General features: G+C 43.8%; 1 protein-coding gene across 1 annotated transcript; it reads right to left on the bottom strand.

The window, feature by feature from the left end:
* Nucleotides 1–1,421: 1,421 nt before the first annotated feature.
* Nucleotides 1,422–12,809, bottom strand: LOC105915012. Its single transcript, XM_012848302.1, has 2 exons — nucleotides 12,402–12,809; nucleotides 1,422–1,619 (listed from the first exon to the last, which is right to left on the bottom strand). The coding sequence occupies exons 1-2, from the start codon at nucleotides 12,807–12,809 to the stop codon at nucleotides 1,422–1,424; spliced, it is 606 nt and encodes a 201-aa protein (XP_012703756.1).
* Between the last annotated feature and the right edge of the window lie 7,827 nt (nucleotides 12,810–20,636).

Genomic DNA, 20,636 nt, shown 5'->3' with positions numbered 1-20,636 from the left:
CCCCGCCCTTCGGCAATTTGAACCAGAATCCTAAACTTTACCCGTGTCACATCCGATGCTCCGATGCTAATAAAGGGGCTAAACATGAGCAAGTGTAAAACTAATTGCAGAACCTTGTGCTAATTCGCGAGACGAATCTATTAAGCCTAATTAATCCATCATTAGCAAATGGTTACTGTAGCACCACATTGTCAAATCATGGACTAATTAGGCTTAATAGATTCGTCTCGCGAATTATACTCCATCTGTGCAATTAGTTTTGTAATTAGCTTATGTTTAGTACTCCTAATTAGCATCCGAACATCCGATGTGACAGGTGTTAAACTTTAACAGGGTGTTCCCAAACACCCCCTAAAAGGGGTGGACTTTAGTACAACACTTTTAACACACATGTTTGGATGCACTGGTGCTAAAAGTGTGCTAAGAGTGTAGTACTAAACTTTAGTACTGTGTATCCAAACCGGGCCGGTATTGACCTCGGGAGCTCGCAAGAACAAGCCAGCCTTTTCACACAGCTACTGAGCAATAGAAGGGCCGTCGTAATGACTGAATACCGTTAACAAGGATAGCCCAAGCAACATTAGGGTAAGTCAGTTGATCTCCAAAACCTACAATTCATTCAGATATGCCTCTTAGTACAGGAATAATGTTAGGGGTAGGGGGCAACCATTCAAAATTAAATAAAAGAAATGTTAACATTGGTTTGGAGAAAATGCTATGGTAAGTTCCAACAGAAAAGCTGTTGCTTCCCCTATCATGTTCCTCTGTTAAAAGGAAGCAAATAAGATATAGCATTAATATGGTTCCTGTAGTAAAAATTCACTAGAAGCAAACAAAGCACGAGCAAAATAACACATTAATAGCATGATTACAAAATCTACATTGGACCACATTGACAATATTGATATAAGTACCGACTTCTAGGATATCAAATTAGTCCGCACAAGCAATACAACCGCACCATTAAAAAAGACCACATCACATTATCAAAGCAACATCCATATGTTTCATCTGCTTGTTTATTACATCAGATTCAGGGATGCATGATACTACATCAGATCATTTTCCTTGGGAAACACTAGCTTCTCATTCCATTACTCAACTGCATATATTGAACTGGTCCTAGAGACAGAAGCACACTTGGCGCACAGGTGGCTGCAAGGCTTGCCGAGCGCTCTACATGGAACTATGGAAGTAGAGTTGCGAGAACCTGTTGATCCATGATAGCCACAGCTTCTGGAAATAGAATGGCTTTAAGAGAAAAAAGTACTGGAATTTAGAAGAGTTAGTTAGCAATCACACAGTAGATGGAATCAAACAAGTGAAGCAAGTTAAGAGAAATATTTGCGGGCCTGCACAACATGAATTTTTTTTCTTTTATTTCCTGTAGGTGCGACTGACATGAATTGCTTGATCTTTTGCTAGAGTTCCTGCTCAGATAACTCAATATGCAGATATATCGTTTCAATCTCAATGGCAAGTAGTTGGAGGAGTCGCCTGCTATGCTCACTTGGTTTACCCATCCAGCTACCAGATGACCCACCACAGTCAGAAAATCTCTCCGGGTACCTTGAATCAGTGAGGGAATCCCCATCAGGGAGAAGCATAATTGCTAGGTCCTGTAATGAAGTAATGAAGATGTTCAGCATTTGCTAAAAGTAAATATCATTGGACCAGACAGGCAAGGTGGGACCCGCAATATCCGTGCCCCTGAAGATGTGTGCATGCTCCTGTCCCCGCACTGGCAACGCACGCCTGCGGCACGCCCGTGACAAGCCCCCGCCCATCCCCTGTCCGGTGCTCCTCGCTTGCCAGCCACGGTACTCCGCTCCCCTGCTGCTCACGGGTGCCTACTGGAGACCTAGCACCCGAGCTACTGTTGCCTCAGCGCAGTTGCATTGAGAACCGGGGTGAGGATCCAATGCTCTTGAGCTCAGTTTGCGTGCGGGTTCAAATTTTCCTCCGCGCGGGCAGGTTCTGACAGCTCAAACTGAACCTCGCACGCCAACGGTCAGGACCTACCACCGAAGGGAGCGCAGCTGCACAAGGGAGGAGCCGGAACTGAATGACGAGACCCGCACGACCTTGGTACATGCTCGCCAGCAACTACACCAGCACCCGCGCAAGTTGTATGTGCCCCACCAGTGCAGGAACGTGCACCAGCGCCGGAGGAACACGCACTGGTTTCAACTGACGACGCTAAGGCTGCAAAGGAGAAAGCGGCCGCGTTCCTTAACTCCGTGCGCTTGGCTCTGCAGGTGCCGCGCGCATGCCGGCCAGCGCCGGCAACAATGCAGACGCCACGAAGAAGCGACCGCCTAGCCAAGCAAGCTTTGAACGTCGCCATCCGGCCCTCTAAAAAAGGTGAGATTTTAACGATGAAGAAGCTCGCCATAATTACGAACGACGGCGACGCAGAGCAGGCAAAGGACTTTGAAAAGTTCTTGGCCAACACTATGCAGCCGCGTCATTTCGCAGCTTTGAGGGATTTCTTCCCGGCGGCACCTCACCTCACAGACGTAGATCACGAGCGAGGCAGGCCGCTCCAGCACCTAGTGGTCGCCGCAGGAAGACTCTCCAGCTCTGTTGGTTGCCACCCTCCATGGAAGCTGCAAATCAAAATATAGTGGTGTGGAACGTCAGTGATCTAAATGTGCGATCCGGTCAGGACACCCTCACTAGTAGAGAACTGACTTTCGATCCTCCCCCTTTAGTCCCGGTTTAATGTAGGACCGGGAGAAAAGGGGGTGCGCCACGGTAGGCTAGAATTAGGCGCACCTTTACTCTCTATTCTTTATTGAAATCGGGGCTAAAGGCCACCCTTTTGTCCCAGTTGTAACGTCTAGTTTCCGGACGCCGATGGTGCCACCCTTTTGTCCCGGTTCTAGCCTCCAACCAGGATAAATCATCCACCCTTTTGTCCCGATTATTGTTACCAATCGAAACAAAAAGTTTACTCCCGGTTTGTAATTCCAACCGGGACAAAAAGCTAGATCTTTTGTCCCGTTTGGAGGCTATAACCGGGAGTAAACTCAAAAGGGGTCCTTTTTTTCCCGGTTGTAATGTTAAATCGGGATAAAAACTCATCCAACTGTTAAAACCAAGGTAGAGGCATTTCTTCCTCCTCCAGCCCGAGCCACCCCACAAAGACGCTTCACCTCCTGGCGCCGAAGAAAACCTAGGGGAGGTCCTGCCAATTTTTTCCCTCATTTTCATGAGGATTTCGATCATCCAAAGTGTTGTGAAGGTTAGCCACTTCATCCTCCACTCATTTATTGTTGTTATGCTTTGTTTTATACTTTATATATAGAGAGAGGGAGAAAATTGAGTTTTTTTGTTAGAAACAGAGAGAGATTGAAGAACATTTGTTTGATTGATGTGTATGGAGATGGATAGTTTGCTTGATGTGTAGAATGGTGATGAATAGTTTGCTTGATGTGTAGAATGGTGATGGATATATAGTTTGCTTGATGTGTAGAATAGTGATGGATAGTTTACTTGATGTGTAGAAAAATGGTGATGGATAGTTTGCTTGATGTGTAGAATGGTGATGGATATATAGTTTATTTGTTATAATGTTTCATAGAAATTATGGAGAGGATTTTGTGGTACAATGTGAGTGAGATCATGGAGAGTAAATATGATTGGTAGAATGGAGAGGATTTCAATATTAATTATGAGGAAAAAATTAGTATGTCATATGTGTCATATATACTATGTATCCTTGCAGCGGTTTAAGAATATAATGATGCTACCCTAGCTTGTCTAGACGGTTTATCTTTTCAAATTCAAGGAGCTTTTGGTTCCTCGAGCTAAAGTTTAGTCCGTGTCACATCGAATATTCGAAGGGCTAATTAGGAGGGCTAAATATGAGTTAATTATAAAACTAATTGCACAGATGGAGGCTAAACGACAAGACGAATCTATTAATCCTAGTTAATCTATCATTAGCAAATGTTTACTATAGCAGCACATTGTCAAATCATGGACTAATTAGGCTTAAGAGATTCGTCTCTCCATTTAGCCTCCATGTGTGTAATGGGTTTTGTAAATAGTTTATGTTTACTACTTATAATTAATATCTTAATATTCGATTTGACAGGTGCTAAAAATAAGCCAATGGAACCAAACCTCCCCTCAAAATGGTTTTTGAAATCTGTACATTTGTTGAACTTGCACATCATGCAGGAATGTCATCTAGGAATGTACCTATCCTCGAGGTGTCACATCCTGTAGGAGTTCACTTCCCTACTCCTGGTATCGTCCTGCCAAAAGGTGTGCCAAAAGGTGATCCAAGCAACGGAGCACTTCTTAGCATAGTAATGTTATTTCTTTCTTCCAATTGGTTTTGTACTACACATGAATAATTCCTAATTCTACTTACATACAATGTAGACTCTCAACAGTATCAGATGGCTTAAACAAGTTGTCGCAGAGCTAGGTGGTACCACTCCTAGAGTGTGAGAAGATGTAGTTGGTCCAGTCAGATGCCTGCATATCTCTTTTCAAATACCCATTCGAGGAGCACCAAGAGTACATCCCAAGCCGATGGTTGCAATTGACGCATCGGGTCAACCATCCACAGATACGACAGAATATGAAATGGTCGCTGTGGCAGCATGCCTGCAAAAGCTAAAGCGTCATGGTTACAGGGTGCCGCACTACTCGTATTTTAAAATAAAAGCGCTTGAGCAGGGAATCAATAGTGCGATTACGACTACTGAGAGGCTATGTAATCTGAATATACATGACATGGTATGGATCTAATCATCCTTTTATTTTTAATTATATTACATCTTTTAAATTTCATGATAATGTTATTCTCTTCTTTTAGGATGTCTATAATCGAACCTTTGCAGCTATAAGTTTTGAAGCGATTCTGGAGCAAGTTGTGAAAATGTTGGGATATAGACACAACGTTGGATTACCGACACGCAATAGAGATTTCATGTGCTAGACTAAGATCTCTTTCTACAAGGCATCTGAAGCGACGAACACACCATTATTTGAGATTTATGGTTGTCCAAATGGATATCAGTACAAATCGCTAGAGAGTGCACTAGTTCATGCTTTAACTTATATTGATGACGTTCTAAACTTTAAAATTGGGGATATCAGTTATGGTCTATATCTTCATAAGTGAGCCAGACTAGGCCAGTGGGATCCATGGATGTAACATTTGTCTTATGTAATTGAACTTCTCTCTAAGACAAGTAATGTTGTATGAACTTAAGTACTTACTTTTTCTTATGTATTTGAATTATTATCAGAAGTGATTCTCTCTAAGATTTGTGTTGTCTTATCCTTACAAAATTTGTGTTGTCGTATCCTTATAAAATTTATCTTATCATTAGAGAATAAACAGGAAACACCCTTAACTTTGCATAGAAGTTCTATGAGACAAGGCATCAACCAAATGAATCATGAAACATCTTCACTAAGCGAGGCACCAACTAAATGCAAATGCACTCATATCTCTTTCGAACGGAAAGACAGTTTAATGGATATATGTTTCTGGTAATTTGGTAGTATATGAGATTTTTTTACCTCATTCACTGAAGGACGACAAGGAATCTACAGAAGCTGTCATGATCTCTCATGGCAAGTAGGAACTCCAAGGTCAAATTTGTTATTATGCAAAAGATAATAATTTGTGTTGTCTTATCCTTACAAAATTTGTGTTGTCTTATCCTTACAAGAAATTTCTACTTAATTTTCTACTTAATTGAAATAAGAATAACATTCCTCCTAACTTTGAAGTTAGAAAAAATTCATTGCAAACCTTGATGCTGGTAGCTGTAGAAAGGTACCTCTGTTGGAAGAGGAGGGCTATCTTCCAAAGGTCACATTTGTTGTTGTGCAGAAGATGATAAACGTAATGTGTTGTGCCCTAAACATGTTTCAAAGATACTACCATGTGATAAGTTGATTTGCCTTGGAAAGTGGAATTTAGTGGAGCCTGGGCTGACATGAGTCACATCCTAAACTGCATTTGCAGTGCCAAGAATAAGATTTGAAAGTGGAATTAAGTGGTGCCTGGGCTGATATGAGTCACATCCTAAACTGCATTTGCATTGCCAAGAATAACATTGGAAAGTGGAATTAAGTAGAGTCTGGGCTGACATGAGTCACATCCTATACTGCATTTGCAGTGCCAAGAATAACATTGGAAAGTGGAATTAAGTGGAGTCTGGGCTGACATGAGTCACACCCTAAACTGCATCTATTCGATCAATATGAATAATGTTAACCACATACATCAATTGAAATTTTCGCACGTTGAAATTATTTAATTGAATAATTTCTTGCTGATAGTGATGAACTAAAATAATTATAGAAGCAAAAAGAAATAGTATAGAATTTATGACTCATTCAAACTTATTGTAAACAAACTTGCTAATTTAATATATTTTTGCATGTTTAAAATATGTAAATTTTTTATTTTTTGCTTCCTGAAATCCGGTGAAAATATAAATAAAATCCATTTCTAGCAACGAGGTGGGAGATAAAAAATGGGAGAAGGCCCCCCTTTATCCCGTTTTCGAATTGGAACTGGGATAAAAGGGTACTTTTCGGTTCCCGCCTGAAAGTACCCATTTATCCCTGTTCCAGTTTTTAGCCGGGATAAATGGGGGCCTTTTATCTCGGGTGAGCATAAACTAGGATAAAAGAGGGGCAACCGGGATAAAAAGAGGGGCCTTTTATCTCGAGTGAGTATAAACCGGGATAAAAGAGGGGGGCCTTTTATCCCGGTTGCTAATTCTAACTGGGATAAAAGGTCCTTTAATCCCCGTTTTAGTTATGAACAGGCATAAAAGGGGGGGTCCTGTATAAAATTAACAGCCATCTTCTACCTTCCCGCGCCCAACACTCAGTGAAATTTTCACTCTCATTGTCCAAGTCCCGCCCGTTTCGCCTCCCTCATCGTCGGCCTCCTCCGTCGCCACGTCCCGTCACCGCCCTCTTCGCCGGCCTCCTCTGTCCCCGTTGCCGCGGCCTCTGTCCCCAACGCTGCCTCACCATCCCCGTCACCGCAGCCTCCGTCCCGGTCGCCACCGCGCATCCCGTCGCCGCCTCCCCCATCGTAGCCATCCGCGTCGCCATGGCTTCCGTCCCCGTCGCCGCCTCATCGCCGCCTCCCTTGTCATCGCCGTCCTCATCACCGCCTCAGAAGCAAGTCCCGGCCGTCGCCCCCGCCATCCATCTCCGGCGCCCCGGCCAACTCATCCCGGCATGGCCCGGCTCGTCTCCGCTTGCATAATAACCTCCGACCCTCGGAACTGCACGCACGAAAGCAAGGACCTTTTTTTATTTTTTGTTAGGTAGTCAATAGAAATTAATAGGAAATTTGCTATTATTATTTAGTATAAATTCTTAGTAAAATTTTGTATACATGTACTATTATTATTTAGTTACTATGATTTAGTAGAAATGCTTCGAAAATTAGTACAAATTTGTACAAATTTGGTAGAAATTCTTACAAATTACTAGAAATGCTTAGAATTTTTTCATGATTGATCTATGATTTAATGTATATCCCTTTAACATACATGTAACTATGATTTCATGTATGTTTAAAGTAGTTTAGATGGCAAACGATGATGTGTATCAGATGGAGCGGATTATTTCTAGTGATGGTAGTGGCTCCAACCGTCCCATAACATACACCGATGAAGAGAGTAGCCAGCGAAATGTTGTCATGGTGCAAGCAGGTTCCGGCGATGGCAATGAAGAGCCCGATCCCCAGCAAAGCTTTGCCGTCACGGAAGGTTCTGGCGAGGTATATATATATCATATTTCCAATGTTTTACCCCATCTATGATGTCTAATTCATTATTACTATGTACTAATTAATGAAACTTGAACTGTTAGCCCTCTGTATCGATGAACCGTCAGAAGCCCTGAGGTCCTTCCAAGGTGAAGGATAGTATGAACCTTGTCATCATGGAAGTCACAGAAAAGGGCATGTTGGTTGCTCCCGAAGAAGCGGCAACAAAGTACGTGAGTCAAATCGGGGCAATCGTAAGGGACAAAGTGCCCATCAGCATCAGGGAATGGAAGGGAAAAAAATCCATACACAGTGTAGTATACAGAAAAGAATATGCTGTGGGAAAATATCAAGAGACATTTCACATTTCCCGATGGATATAATGAAAATGATGTGAAAGTGTGCATGCTGAAAAAGATGGCCACACAATTCTAGACATTCAAGAAGATGCTAGATGCAAAGTACCTTAAGGAGGAACAAACTCCGGATTTTACTATGTGTCCAAACTTGAGGGACCACTGGGAGGCATTTGTACAATACAAGAGGAGCGATGACGGTATGAAAAAGGTCATGACCAACACAGGGAATGCTGGTCATAAGGAGTACCACCATCGCCTAGGGCAAGGTGGTTATGGCAAAGCAATTCCCAAATGGAAGGAGATGGAACATGGCTTGATCGTTCGAGGTATCGTACTAGTAACTTTTGACTGGCCCGATCGATTGAAAAATTGGTATTACGCTCATAGAGGCTCCCTGAGTGAAGAGGATGGGACACTGACCTTCATTGAAACATTATGTGAGAAGGATGAAAGGCTTGTCAAGAACATTGAAGCTGTTAAGGCTGGGAGGTTGAAGGTGTACCGAGAGAATGATGAGCTCACATTGGCCCTTGGGAATCCCGAACACCCAGGACGTACCCGAGGGTTTAGGTTTGTTCCATGGAAGTTCGCATTTCGAGGGAACTTGAACACGTACAGAAGCGAGAAGCGAAGAAAGGAACAAGAGGATGAGAGCTGGCGGCACATGATATAAGCCAAAGTGCATTCCGTGGAAGTAAGAATGCAGGAGGAAGTCAGTTGTCGAATGGCCGATGCAGTTGCTAGCCCTTCTCAACACCTTGAGAGAAGTTGTGAGTCCACAAGGCTCCCTGATCCACAAACGCCAAGATTACCCGTGGATGTGCAACGGTTCCCTGTGGATGCCATTACAAATCGCACCACATCTGAGCTGCATACACTGGTCAGCAACCTCAGCATTAAGGTATACTTATACATAATATTTATGCACCGATCGGCAATCTCAATCCATCAATCCATGCCTTGGGATCAGAGTTTAATAGCTTGTCTCCATTTCTTCTATATGTACAAGTGGCGTACAGGAGTGCCTTACCAATCCTGCCAGGGTAGACAAGTCATGGCTTGGAGATTCCACTTGGCTATGCCAGCGTCGGCCTAGAGCAGATCGCTAATAGCAAATATGAAGGCCTAGAGCTCGACATCCTACTACACGACAGAACAACAACACTAGGAGAAGCGCTTCACGGTGTCATTATATGGCGCAAACACTACATCATCATCCCTGACTTGGAGGCATCTCCTCAAAGCTCAAGACCGCTCCTCGCAAATCCCCAGCAAAAACCATCTCCTCAAACATCAAGACCATCATCTCCACTAGAACCTGCTCGATCAAGGTCTCCATCTCCACCATATACTGGTGGTTGGAGCGATGACGACGACGACGACAACACCCCTCCCAGATCACCGTCACCGGGACTAAGAGCAGACCTGAGGAAGGAACCTGCGGCACCATTTAAGAAGTTACGACCACTGCCTCCTAAGCCAAGATAGAGAAATAAGAAAACAAAGGAGCCTGAAATGACTCCTCATGAACTTAGGGAGGCAAAGACTCAAGCGGAACGCTGGGCCGAAGCCCAAGCAAAAGCCAGAGAGTGGTTCATGCAAAGGGCCGAATAAAAAAAAGCAAGGGAGATGGAGCCACCCCCAGTAAGTCAAAAAGAAATTAAAAAATTATCAGAAAGCAAGAAGAAGCCAAGAGAAGAAGCCAAGAGGAGTAGACCACCACTATCGAACTACGAACGGGCGTTAGTCAAGGCTGATGAGAAGAAAAAAAGGAAACTGAAGTCATCTTTTAGTGCTGTTGTCTCTGACCTCGGGCATCTAACAGAAAAAATAGCTAAAAAGATAGTAGTAATGCCCTTGGATCAGCAAATAAAAGCATTGAGATTCATGAAAGAAACAAGGATGGGGCTTGATGAATGCCTAGGGCAAGATGAGCTGCCACCTGCACTAAAATGGACCTTTGAGCTAGTCAAGCCTCTAGTAAGCCCTGAGTCGGTAAAGAAGCTATCAACAAAGATGTACAAATTCCATAAATGGTACATGAAATTGTCCACCGACGAGAGCAAGATGCTTGGCCTTAAGGTAAAACCGATAGACTTTTACGGTGAAGGCAAGAAAGCCCTGTGGCTACAATTTAAGGATATATACGAAGTGTACCATCATGATACCCTGGATGTCTCTCTGATCAGCGTCTAGTTTCTGTAAGCGTTCGTTTATGTACATGTAAATTTTGGCTCATATCAATATTTTTTGTGCGTGCGTCGCCGTACTAATTAACTTCGTATTCTATTTTATGTATAGGATGCTAATTCAGACGTGCCGACATGAAGCGTACCTCCATGTTGGCTTCATGGATCCATCCGTAGTTAACCAAAAACATAAATGGGATCAGCCAGAGAAAACGTTGAGGACAATATACAATTCCCTATACATACAAAAATATAAGGATTTTATACTACTTTCATACAACTTCAAGTAAGTGTGTGTATACCATCTATTTTTATTTTTTTCTTTACCTGATTAATGTTAGTTAGCTCGATCTAATATATATGAATATTTATGTATGCAGTTTCCATTGGATCCTCATTATAGTTGAGCCTGATATAAGCCACGTAACCATCTTTGATTCCTTGAGGAGAGCACTTGTAGATTACCAAGACATGCAAGACATGCTAGGCTTGTAATAATTCTTGACCTTTATCTTTATGCAAAAGTTTGTTTCCTAAATTTTCACCTAACATTGTATCATTCATTATTTTAATCCGCAGAGCATGGACAAAATTCATCAAGACACATAATAAAGGTCCATACAAAGAAAAACTTACATGGAGAATAGACTTCCTGGTAGTATGAAGTCTACAAATTTTGTACACTCTATAGCACGAATATTTCATAACTTATTTTTTTTCCACTGAAGTACTTAAGACAGGAACCCGTGAATAATCTATGTGGCTACTATGTCTGTGAGCACATGCACAGTTTTATGGGACCAAAGACCATCAAGATGACGCCGCATGGATATGATGTACGTAAAATAAAACTATTAATAGTTAATTATTTTGTAGCTCCTTATATTTAATTGTTCGTGTAAAATTCACATGTATCCAAATTACAGATGATGAATATTCAACAAGGACTTTTGAGGAAGGAAAGAGTAGCGGCAATATGTGAGTAGCGGTAATATGTGAAGGTCTCATTGGATTCCCGGTGGACGAGGTGATAAATCCACAAGGAGAATTTTATTACGATGGATGAAAATTAGACTTTCCGAGCAACACCTCGACGGGAAGATCATAGAGATATATAGTTTGATTTGTGTATATAATACATACGCTAATATTTGTATATATATAGTATGCTAAGAATTGTATATATATACACTAAGAATTGTATATATATAGTAATTGTATAAATACTAGTTTGATTTCATTATAAAAAAAGGCTCAACTACTAAAGGTTAATCAAAGGGATACGTATACGTGATGCATGAAATTATAGGCGCCATGCAGCCTAACTAAAGTGGCGCGTGCCTGAATTCAAGCAGGACTTTAGTCCCGGTTGGAAAAACCAACCAGGAGTAAAGGGCCGATCTTTAATCCCGGTTGGTAAAACAAACCAGGATTAAAGGAGCCTGTCCCACGCTTGGCGTGGCAGCCTCTTTAGTCTCGGTTGGTTTTACAAACCGGGACTAAAGGATGTCTTTAGTCCCGGTTGAGGGACCCGGGATAAAAAAACCTCCTTTTGTCTCGATTGCTTCATCCCAAATAGTTTTTCGGAAGATTTGCGCCCTACCATTCGGAACTAATACCGAGTTCTCTACCAGTGCCTGCACACGGTGGCATTGGACTCTAGAGCGGCAATGGTGTACGTGTGTGCAAGAAACCAAATTGCCTGAACGGAACGACCGCGTTTACCAGAGAGGAGCAGATAAGAATCATGGGCAACTGATGAAGGAAATTCTGGAGGACGCCGCCCTTTGGTGTGCGGTAGGAGCAGGGTTCGTGGTCCCTTGGCCGCGTTCAGTAGCAACGCTGGCAGCGAGCGAGGCAGCGTTGGGGTAGTCTTTGCCTGATGATCAGTTGTTGTCGTTTCATAAATGTAAATCCTTATTGTAACTCAAACCGTGTGCGGTACCCGGAAAAGGTTCGCGTTGTATCTTTTTAAACTTCTTCGTAATATAATGATATGCAGCTCTCCTACGTATTTCTCGAAAGAAAGAGGAGCCATCCCGCGGGCAGTGGCGGAGCCAAGGCCCGGCCACCCTGGGCCGTTACCCAGGCTCCCCGGCTACGGTGGTCAGCTAGCTCCTGGAGCCGCTTCTTCGTGTCCTCGATGGCGACGGCGATGGTGTGGCGCGCCTTGCTCCTGTTCAACAAGTCGGCAATATACTTGTGGAGACGTTTGAGCAGGCCATCCTTCTCCTCAGATGGGTCAGCCACCTCGATGAGGAAGGTGTCGATGTCCTCCACGTCGTAGGACGCCTCCCTGACCTTGCTAGCCCAGAGCCGGACCTGTGGATCCAGCTGCTCTGGTAGCACCTCGCCCACGTTGCTGAGAGCCGTCTGCGCACTCTCGAGCCCATGTTTCAGAGACTTGATTTCCTCAGGCAGGCCCTTCTGTAGCTTGTACTCCTCATGGAGCAGCTCGCCGAGCTTGCCGATGACGCTGCCCACAATATCCATTCCTAGCTCTTGAGATGAAAAAATAAGCTTGGCATGTGCAGAGCTGATATAATACATTAATACATTTAAACACCTGCAAGCATACAAGGCCATTGACAGTAAACACGTGATAGAAATATTTATGTATGCGTGAATCATCTAAGTCTTGAAATTGTGTACTGAAAAATCATTTTAATATCTTAATTTGAATCTATCCTGGTTTCCTAATATTATATGTATGTTATATAATATACTCATGTGCATTGCTTGCCATTGTTAGCTCGGCGTATTATCTCGTCTAGACTCTCTAAAATTCCTGGCTCCACCACTGCCCGCAGGCGAGGAAGGTGAAGAGAGGGGGACAAAATGGATTGGGCGTCGGCACACCCAACAGTGACAAGCACAAAAGCAGTGATTCACTTAATCACTTAATTAACTACGATGACGAAACGGGCACTCGAAATTGATGATAAAAATCTGCCAAATTGTTGATAAACCATGAGTTTTATTGCTGATACGAGTTTTGTAGTTGACAATTGTCCTTTGCCTCTTGCCACAGCCCAGATCCACATTGGGAGTAGCAAGCTTTAGAACTTTGAGGCCCTCTACATTGGGGAACCAGGTTTTTCATCCTCCATGCCATGTGCACATCGATCCCTTCTCTAAGAAGGACGCACCAAGGTTTTAAATCTCCGGCTAAAGGTATTTAACAGATGATCTTTAAAACAGCTATAGCGGAGCTAAATGAGGTTATAGCGGGCTATAGCCGCTAAGTTGTTCGTGAACACAAATAGCTTGATCAACTTCAAACAGTTATAGGCGGAGATTTAAAACCTTGGGACGCACTAGAGAAGGGACACGGCCATCCGGAGGTACGTTGTTGATCTGCGGCTCCTCCATCTTTACCGGACGGGGTTTCCGAGGCGCATGCTACGAGGCCACCGTCACTGTGCACCCTGTTCAAGGGGAATCAGCAACTCTGTTCAAGCATCTCCTTGAGCTTGAGCAGCTGCGTGCACCCATGGCTGCCGAACGCGCAGGGGAGGACCATGCCAGCGATACGATGGCCTTCTCCAGTGCACGACACCGGATGTCGCCGACGGGCTCGTGGTAGGAAGAGCAAATCCCTTGGATGTGAACTCGCACTAGTAGAGAATTGGCCTTTAGTCCCGGTTGGTAAGGTGTAAATCTCCCGAAAATCCATCCAGGATAAACCAATCGGGACAAGAGGCTCACCACGGCAGACGCTGCAAAAAAAAGGAAATACCAAGCTCCCAGGAGGGCCCCCACAAGTCACGCGATTTTTCACGCGAAATATGCGCGTGCGCACTGCGTGGGATTCGAACCCACAATCTCCAGCCTCGCGCATAGCTTCCTTGCCATCTCACCTACACAACACATCTGACTATATAGGGGATGCAATCCTTTTGTATTCACTCGTGGGGGACCCTTTTATCCCGATTGGAAACACCAACCGGGATAAAAGGGTTCGAGGGATTTACTCCTCTTTCAGCCACCCCGTTAGGGACCCTTTTATCCCGGTTTGAAACACCAACCGGGATAAAAGACCCCCTTTTATCCCGGTTGGTGTTACAAACTGGGATAAAAGGTCTCTCAGGAACTTTTTTTTCCACTAGCCTTTGCAACCAGGATAAAAGGTCCCGGTTGGTGAGCCCCCCACCAGTGACCGAGCTTTAGTCCCGGTTGGTGAACCTTTTGTCCCAGGCCAACTTTAAACCGGGATAAAATGGGATGTATGGAAGGTGAATTCTCTACTAGTGTCAGCAGGCATCGTACACGTCGTGCCCGTTCTTGCACTGGCCAACCAAGGCAACGACGAATGAACAGTCAGATCAATTCACCACAACTTCAGCCGCGAGTGCACGCACGCAAAGTTTTGATTTTGCAAAGTGAATGAAAGAATGGCATAAATATGTGAGCTGCTTGCATTGCCTTCGTGTATTGTGGTGATGTAGTTGGTAAATCTCGAATACGAGGGTAAATCGGGGTAAGGAGGGTAAATCCGAGCTAAGAAAGTTCACTAGACCGGGAGATTAGCGAAACATATAAGGCTTTCAAGGGCATTTAGCTACTTAATATAGTGTCTCAGGGTAACACATACAAGGCTTTCAGGAGTACTAGTGGCTGGACACTACTTGAGACCTTCCAGCAGGAACAACACTGGACTAGCTATACAAAAGTCCATCATCCTAAGTTCATTAGCCTAAGGGCTCAGCAGAAGTCCCCTGAATGCTTCCTCCCCATTCATATGTTCCATTACAAACCACCCAATCACGATCGCCAAAAGCAGAAAACACAGTGAACACATTGCCATCTTCCAAGGTTTCCCTGTAGTCCCTTTCAGCTTATGCACATCATCCTTCTTCAACTCTTGGTTGCCCATCAACCTTTTCAGGTTGTCCAGCTCTTTCTTCATCAAGGCTTGGTCACCCATTAACTTCTCCCTGAAGCTGAAATTGACAACCAGAAAAAAAACTGAAATTGACAAATAGAAACTGAAAACTAAAGTAGACAAAATGAAAAACAAAGAACTAAAACATAAAAATGGAGATTAATTTATCTGACGCTGCATGATCCTACCCTGCATACAGATGGTGGCTGGGAAACCATGGGGAAGAAGTCGAAGAAACAAGGGCAAGTAGGTGGGAGACAGTGGGCACCATGGAGTTCTACAAATGCGACACCTAACACAGCAAGGCCAGCATGAGGTGGCAATGGTTCCTTGCACCCTTCTGGAACGACTTGGGCTCAAGCTTCAGATCGTGGTGCTGCTAACAGAGGCAACACTAGACCGCCACCACAAACACTGCGCCCTGTTCTGACTCCACCTCTGGCAAATGGTTGGCAGTGGCAATACAGGCCTCGCCCATCTGGTTCTGAAGTCGAGATGGATGATGCTCCTCCATCTGGTTCTGACCCTGAGGTGGAGAATGTTGATGGCAACAATACATTAGATGATGGTGATGATTTGAGTGATGATATCAGTGTGACTATGATTCTGATGCAAGTGAGAAAAGTTTTGAGACTCCAAAAACGAACAAGTGGTTCAAAGAGTTCTTTGAAGTCTTCAATAAATTGAGTGTGGAACAGATGTACCACATGAATGGATATATAGAAAAGGAATCCAAAACCGCCGAATCGCTCATGAGGAATACCAGCCAGAGAGCTCACAGTTTGAGCACCCCAGCACAACTGAGCAGCCTAAGTTTTACAGTAAAGCCAATAATAGAGGTTGTGGAGGAGGAGTTGCCTCCAGTTGCTCCAGTGCAGGACAGAAAGCCCTTGGACTATGCCTTGGCCTCTTCTGACGAGCTTAAGAGGCTAAGAACTATTAACCACCATGAGGGGCAGAGGACAGCGACAGACAGGAGGTTCTGGTCCATTGAGCAGCAGGACTTGTACACCTCCATATATAAGAGTGCTAAGATATTTGAAATGAAGACCTGTAAGTCTCAACTCTTTAGCTTCTCTTCCGCTCAACTCTTACGGCATTGTCCTGCCTAGACATTCAGTAGTTGCAAAAAGTTCAGTACAGCATCACCAAGAGTCTTACACCAATGCCATAAAGTTATGCAGTTGCAACCTTGCAGGTGTGGGTTCAATGCAAGATGAAAGTATATCCTGCAAATCGGAGCAGAATCCTTTCACGAGCTCTCACCATTTAAAGCTTCTATTAGTTATTAGTGAACTTGCATAGATGACAAATTGATTCAATATCATCTGCCTTGCCTCACATTTTACCATCGATAAAAATGCTGTTTTATCATATTTCCCAGCATCCGTGTCTGAAACTTTATCATCCTTTACAGCTCGCATTTTATTATCGTATTTATCAGCAATAAAATGCGTCTTTTATCAACAACTTGGTGTCACTTGAATATCACTTACCTATCTTTGGTGTCCCGTGTAGCTTTTCGTTATTACAACCGTCAAGTACTCAAGTATTTTGTCTTTCTTCTCATATAATGCATCACACGGGCAGCAAATCAGCTAAACACAGCTAATGTTTCCTCATTTGTATTTTTAACAAAAATTTAGCATGCTGACAATTCTAATGTTTCCTCAATCAAAATTTAAAACTGAAATCCGAGTACCACCTAAAACAAAGGAACAGGACAAATAAATATTAGGAAACATTACAAAGTTCCTTCAGAACAATTATCGTCAGGAATTATTGAGACAACAGTAGCTTCGGCCAATTACACCCTTAAGTACAAATTCATTTCATACGGTCAGGAGGGACAAAACTTCAGTTACACCCTTCCCCTAGACTTCAAACGGTCCGGAGGAACAAAATAGCTAAAGAAAGCCCGGAACAAGAAAAAAAAAAAGAATTGGGACTGGTTGATATAGACAAACAGTCACAAATTCATTTCACATACCTTCATGCGATCTATCTTCTGAACAATATCGTCATCTTTTTCTGAAAAAAATGAAATGGCAGCATTTGCAGCTTCTGGAAATAGCTCTGTCCCGCCTCTACCTCCACTGGGCGGGGAGGCCGCAGATCCGTCGTGGCTTCGCGGGGCCCACCGCCATCGCCGCCCACCGCAACTCCATCCTCTTCCGGATGTCCGTCCCCTTCGTGGATTCCATGTGTTGGATCGACATCCCCTCCTTCCCCGTCGACTACCTGGTCTACTCCTGCTACTCCTCCTCCTCCTCCTCCTCATCGCCGCCGTCCCTGACCGTGCTTCCCCCTTTCTTCGACGGCGGCAGAACCGACCCCTCTGACAAGTACTTCCAACCGTACCGGCGCCAGCACCAGCGCATCATGTTCAACCATAACATGGGCATTCTCTGCCATGGCGACAATGGGGAGTTCACTGTGGGAGACATCACGTACCGTTACGACCAGGAGGTCGACCTCTGCTTGCTGCACCATCCGCCTCCTGCCGGCACTCCACCGAAATGGAGTGTTAACAGGCTGCAGATACCTCCAGAGATGAAGATCGATCTCTACTCGTGGAAGACTGATCTTGTCGTCCCCATCGGCAGATCCTTGTGCTGGGTTGACTACTACCAGGGCATCCTGCTCATTGATGTCGTCGCTGACAGCCAGGGCAGCCCGATTCAGCAGCAGCTCCACTACGTCCGGCTGCCTTCTCAGGCTCTCAAGTCTCGCCGCCTCTACATCGACCCAGGCGCACCTGACCCATTTCGGCGTGTCTGCGTCACTGATGCTGGCATCATTAAGCTCGTCTGCATCCTTACCAAATATCCTCCTCCTGATGATGAATTCACCATCATAACATGGACGTTGGTTGACATCAACCAAGGCAGCTGGAGGAAGGATGTGGACACCATCGTGGGAGCCGATGAGTTCTTTGGGCTTTGCAAGGCTGCCAAGAGCTGCCTTCCACGGGTGCGGCCAAGTTTCCCTGTGGTGAGCTTGGTTGATCCAGATGTCATCTGTTTCCTGCTCAAGGAAAAGGGCCGCAACCTTTCGTGGATGGTTGAGGTCAACATGAGGAACAAGGTCCTGCAGTCTAGCGCCATCTATATCAATGAAGAAGAAGAAGAAGGACCTCCCTCTGAAAAGGACCGCAGGAATACTTTCTTTGGTCACTCCTTTATCCCCACAAAGTTCTCCTCTTACTTGGCTGAGGATGCCATCACAAGGTACTACTGTATCTCCTTATTATTCAGTGCATGTTACCTCTGCAGTTGCTTCTTGCTTGTATCGCTTTGCATAGTCTTAAAACTAGTTATATTGTTCTGTTGAGCAGAATCTAGGGTACATTCCAAAACATGAGGATAACATGATGATCATTAAGTGGCTAGGTATTTAGCATACTGAGGCATCGCCGTGATTTCCATGCTAAGTTAAATGACTAACCAATGTGTTAACAGTGCTTTGATGATATGAATAGCTTTATCAGCTAAATTGCATTGTGCGAATTATCATGGTTTAATTGAAGCCAATGCAACACTATGCATATTTTGTAAGAGGGCCAACATAATTGCTGTCAGTTCAGACTTTATTTCACCATGATTCCAATTTATGTGTTCTGGATCAGTCAGTACGCCTATACTACTTGTTTGTGATCTAAACCAAAACCAGAGCAACCCATATAAAAACAATTTGCGACCCTTATGTTAGTAGCACCTTACAAACTAACTCAACCTACGCAAACCAAATGCACACGGTTTATGATCTCGGCATCTTTATTCTTTTTTTCAACAAACCAACTTGATTGTCATACCGTTTCTTCTGATAAAAAAGGCATTTGTTTGTTCTTTTAGCCCATTCATTTGCGTAGTCACATAAACATTTGCATACTTACGATGACATAAATCAATTTACTACAGTAGGGACTAGGGAACCTTCGCTAATAATTGAAGTTATACAATAGCTCCTGGTAGGATCAGGATTGTCTAGATACATAATAAACCTTGTCAGTAATCTTGAGATTGACCATGACACTGAGAAACAGTCAGCCATGCTCCTAAGAATGGTGTTCATGATAGGCAACTTGTTGGGTTACTGGATCCATTTCTCTTGAACAGAAAGGCGGCTTTCCAAACTGAGCTGCCATGTGCAGTTGGTGAAGCCTGCTGGTAATACTGAGACATTTAAGAAACTGAAGCATATATTAATGTCAAAGTAATATGGTTGCATCTCAATAACGCCTAAGTAATTTCTAGTTGCAATGTTTTTCCTCAAATAAACATGAAGATGCAATTGCTTGATTTGTTAATTGTACATGGGTAAAAAAAATAGATGGTAGTTATGAGGAGATGGAATGGAGAGATGAGCTAACTAGTGCTTTCTTTTGTGCAGTCGGAAACTAAGTGAAACGATGCAGAAGGATAAGAAGGAGAGAATGATGCAGAAGGATAAAGAGGAGAGAGCGATGCAGAAGCTGAAGCGGAAGCCGAAGCCGAAGGAGTAATTTGCTAGATGGTTAACAACCTTTTGAAGAAGTGATCTATCAGATTGAAGTCGTCCTTAACTAATTGTGTCTCAGGGGAGGGGGAATATCACAGGGGGTGATGGTACTTTGAACATCTCCACAGCCGCACACGTACAGCACACCTGTGTTTGACAAACCTTATTCGATACTCAAGCGCTTTTGGTTGTGTTCCCATGGAGAATTTTGGGAAGACGGGAGTTAACCGGGGAAATGCAATATGCGTATGTGATGCTTGTGGTGCTTGAAGATTTGCGCAAGGGGACCATATAGTTATTAGATGAAGTATTAGCACGCGAAGAGCGAATCAAAGTAGGACGACCCAATTTTGAAACCACAGTCTGCGGTCGAGCGCGTCTAATAACTGGGTGCAGGTCTAAGATTTCGTTGTGCTGCAAGCACCAGTCATGAATTATCAGTAACCTATCCAGGGCCTAAAAACTGGCAAGCAACATCCCCTATTGCAGGAACGAATACTAGATTGACATAATCTTCCTCAAATGCTTAACTAGCCCGCCGTGGCTGTCAAATAGTAAGTCTAAGTAGTCTGCTGAGTTCGTCAAAATGCCTAAAAGGCCATCGTGGCCGTCAAATAAGTCCAAGATTGAGGTAGAAATGAGCGGTCAATATCAAACTCAGAGGAATTGAAAATGAGAAGAAGATGATGGTGGTGGTGGTGGTGATGATGATGATGATGGAACCCAAGTAACCCGCTGTTGTGCAGTCATCCAATGACTACATCTCTTCACTCCAAATGAAATAGAACAAGGTTCAACAACTATTTGATAGATTTCGTGATATATAAGTCCCGTTTGGTTCTTTAGTCCGGATTAAAATTCTTGTCACATCGAATGTTTAGATACTAATAAGAAGTATTAAACATATGCTAATTATAAAACTAATTTCACAGATG

This window comes from Setaria italica, chromosome VIII (assembly GCF_000263155.2).
Source record: "Setaria italica strain Yugu1 chromosome VIII, Setaria_italica_v2.0, whole genome shotgun sequence".
Classification (NCBI taxonomy): Eukaryota; Viridiplantae; Streptophyta; class Magnoliopsida; order Poales; family Poaceae; genus Setaria; species Setaria italica.
Note: the sequence above shows the minus strand (reverse complement) of the source record. Positions and strands in the feature narration are given on the sequence as shown.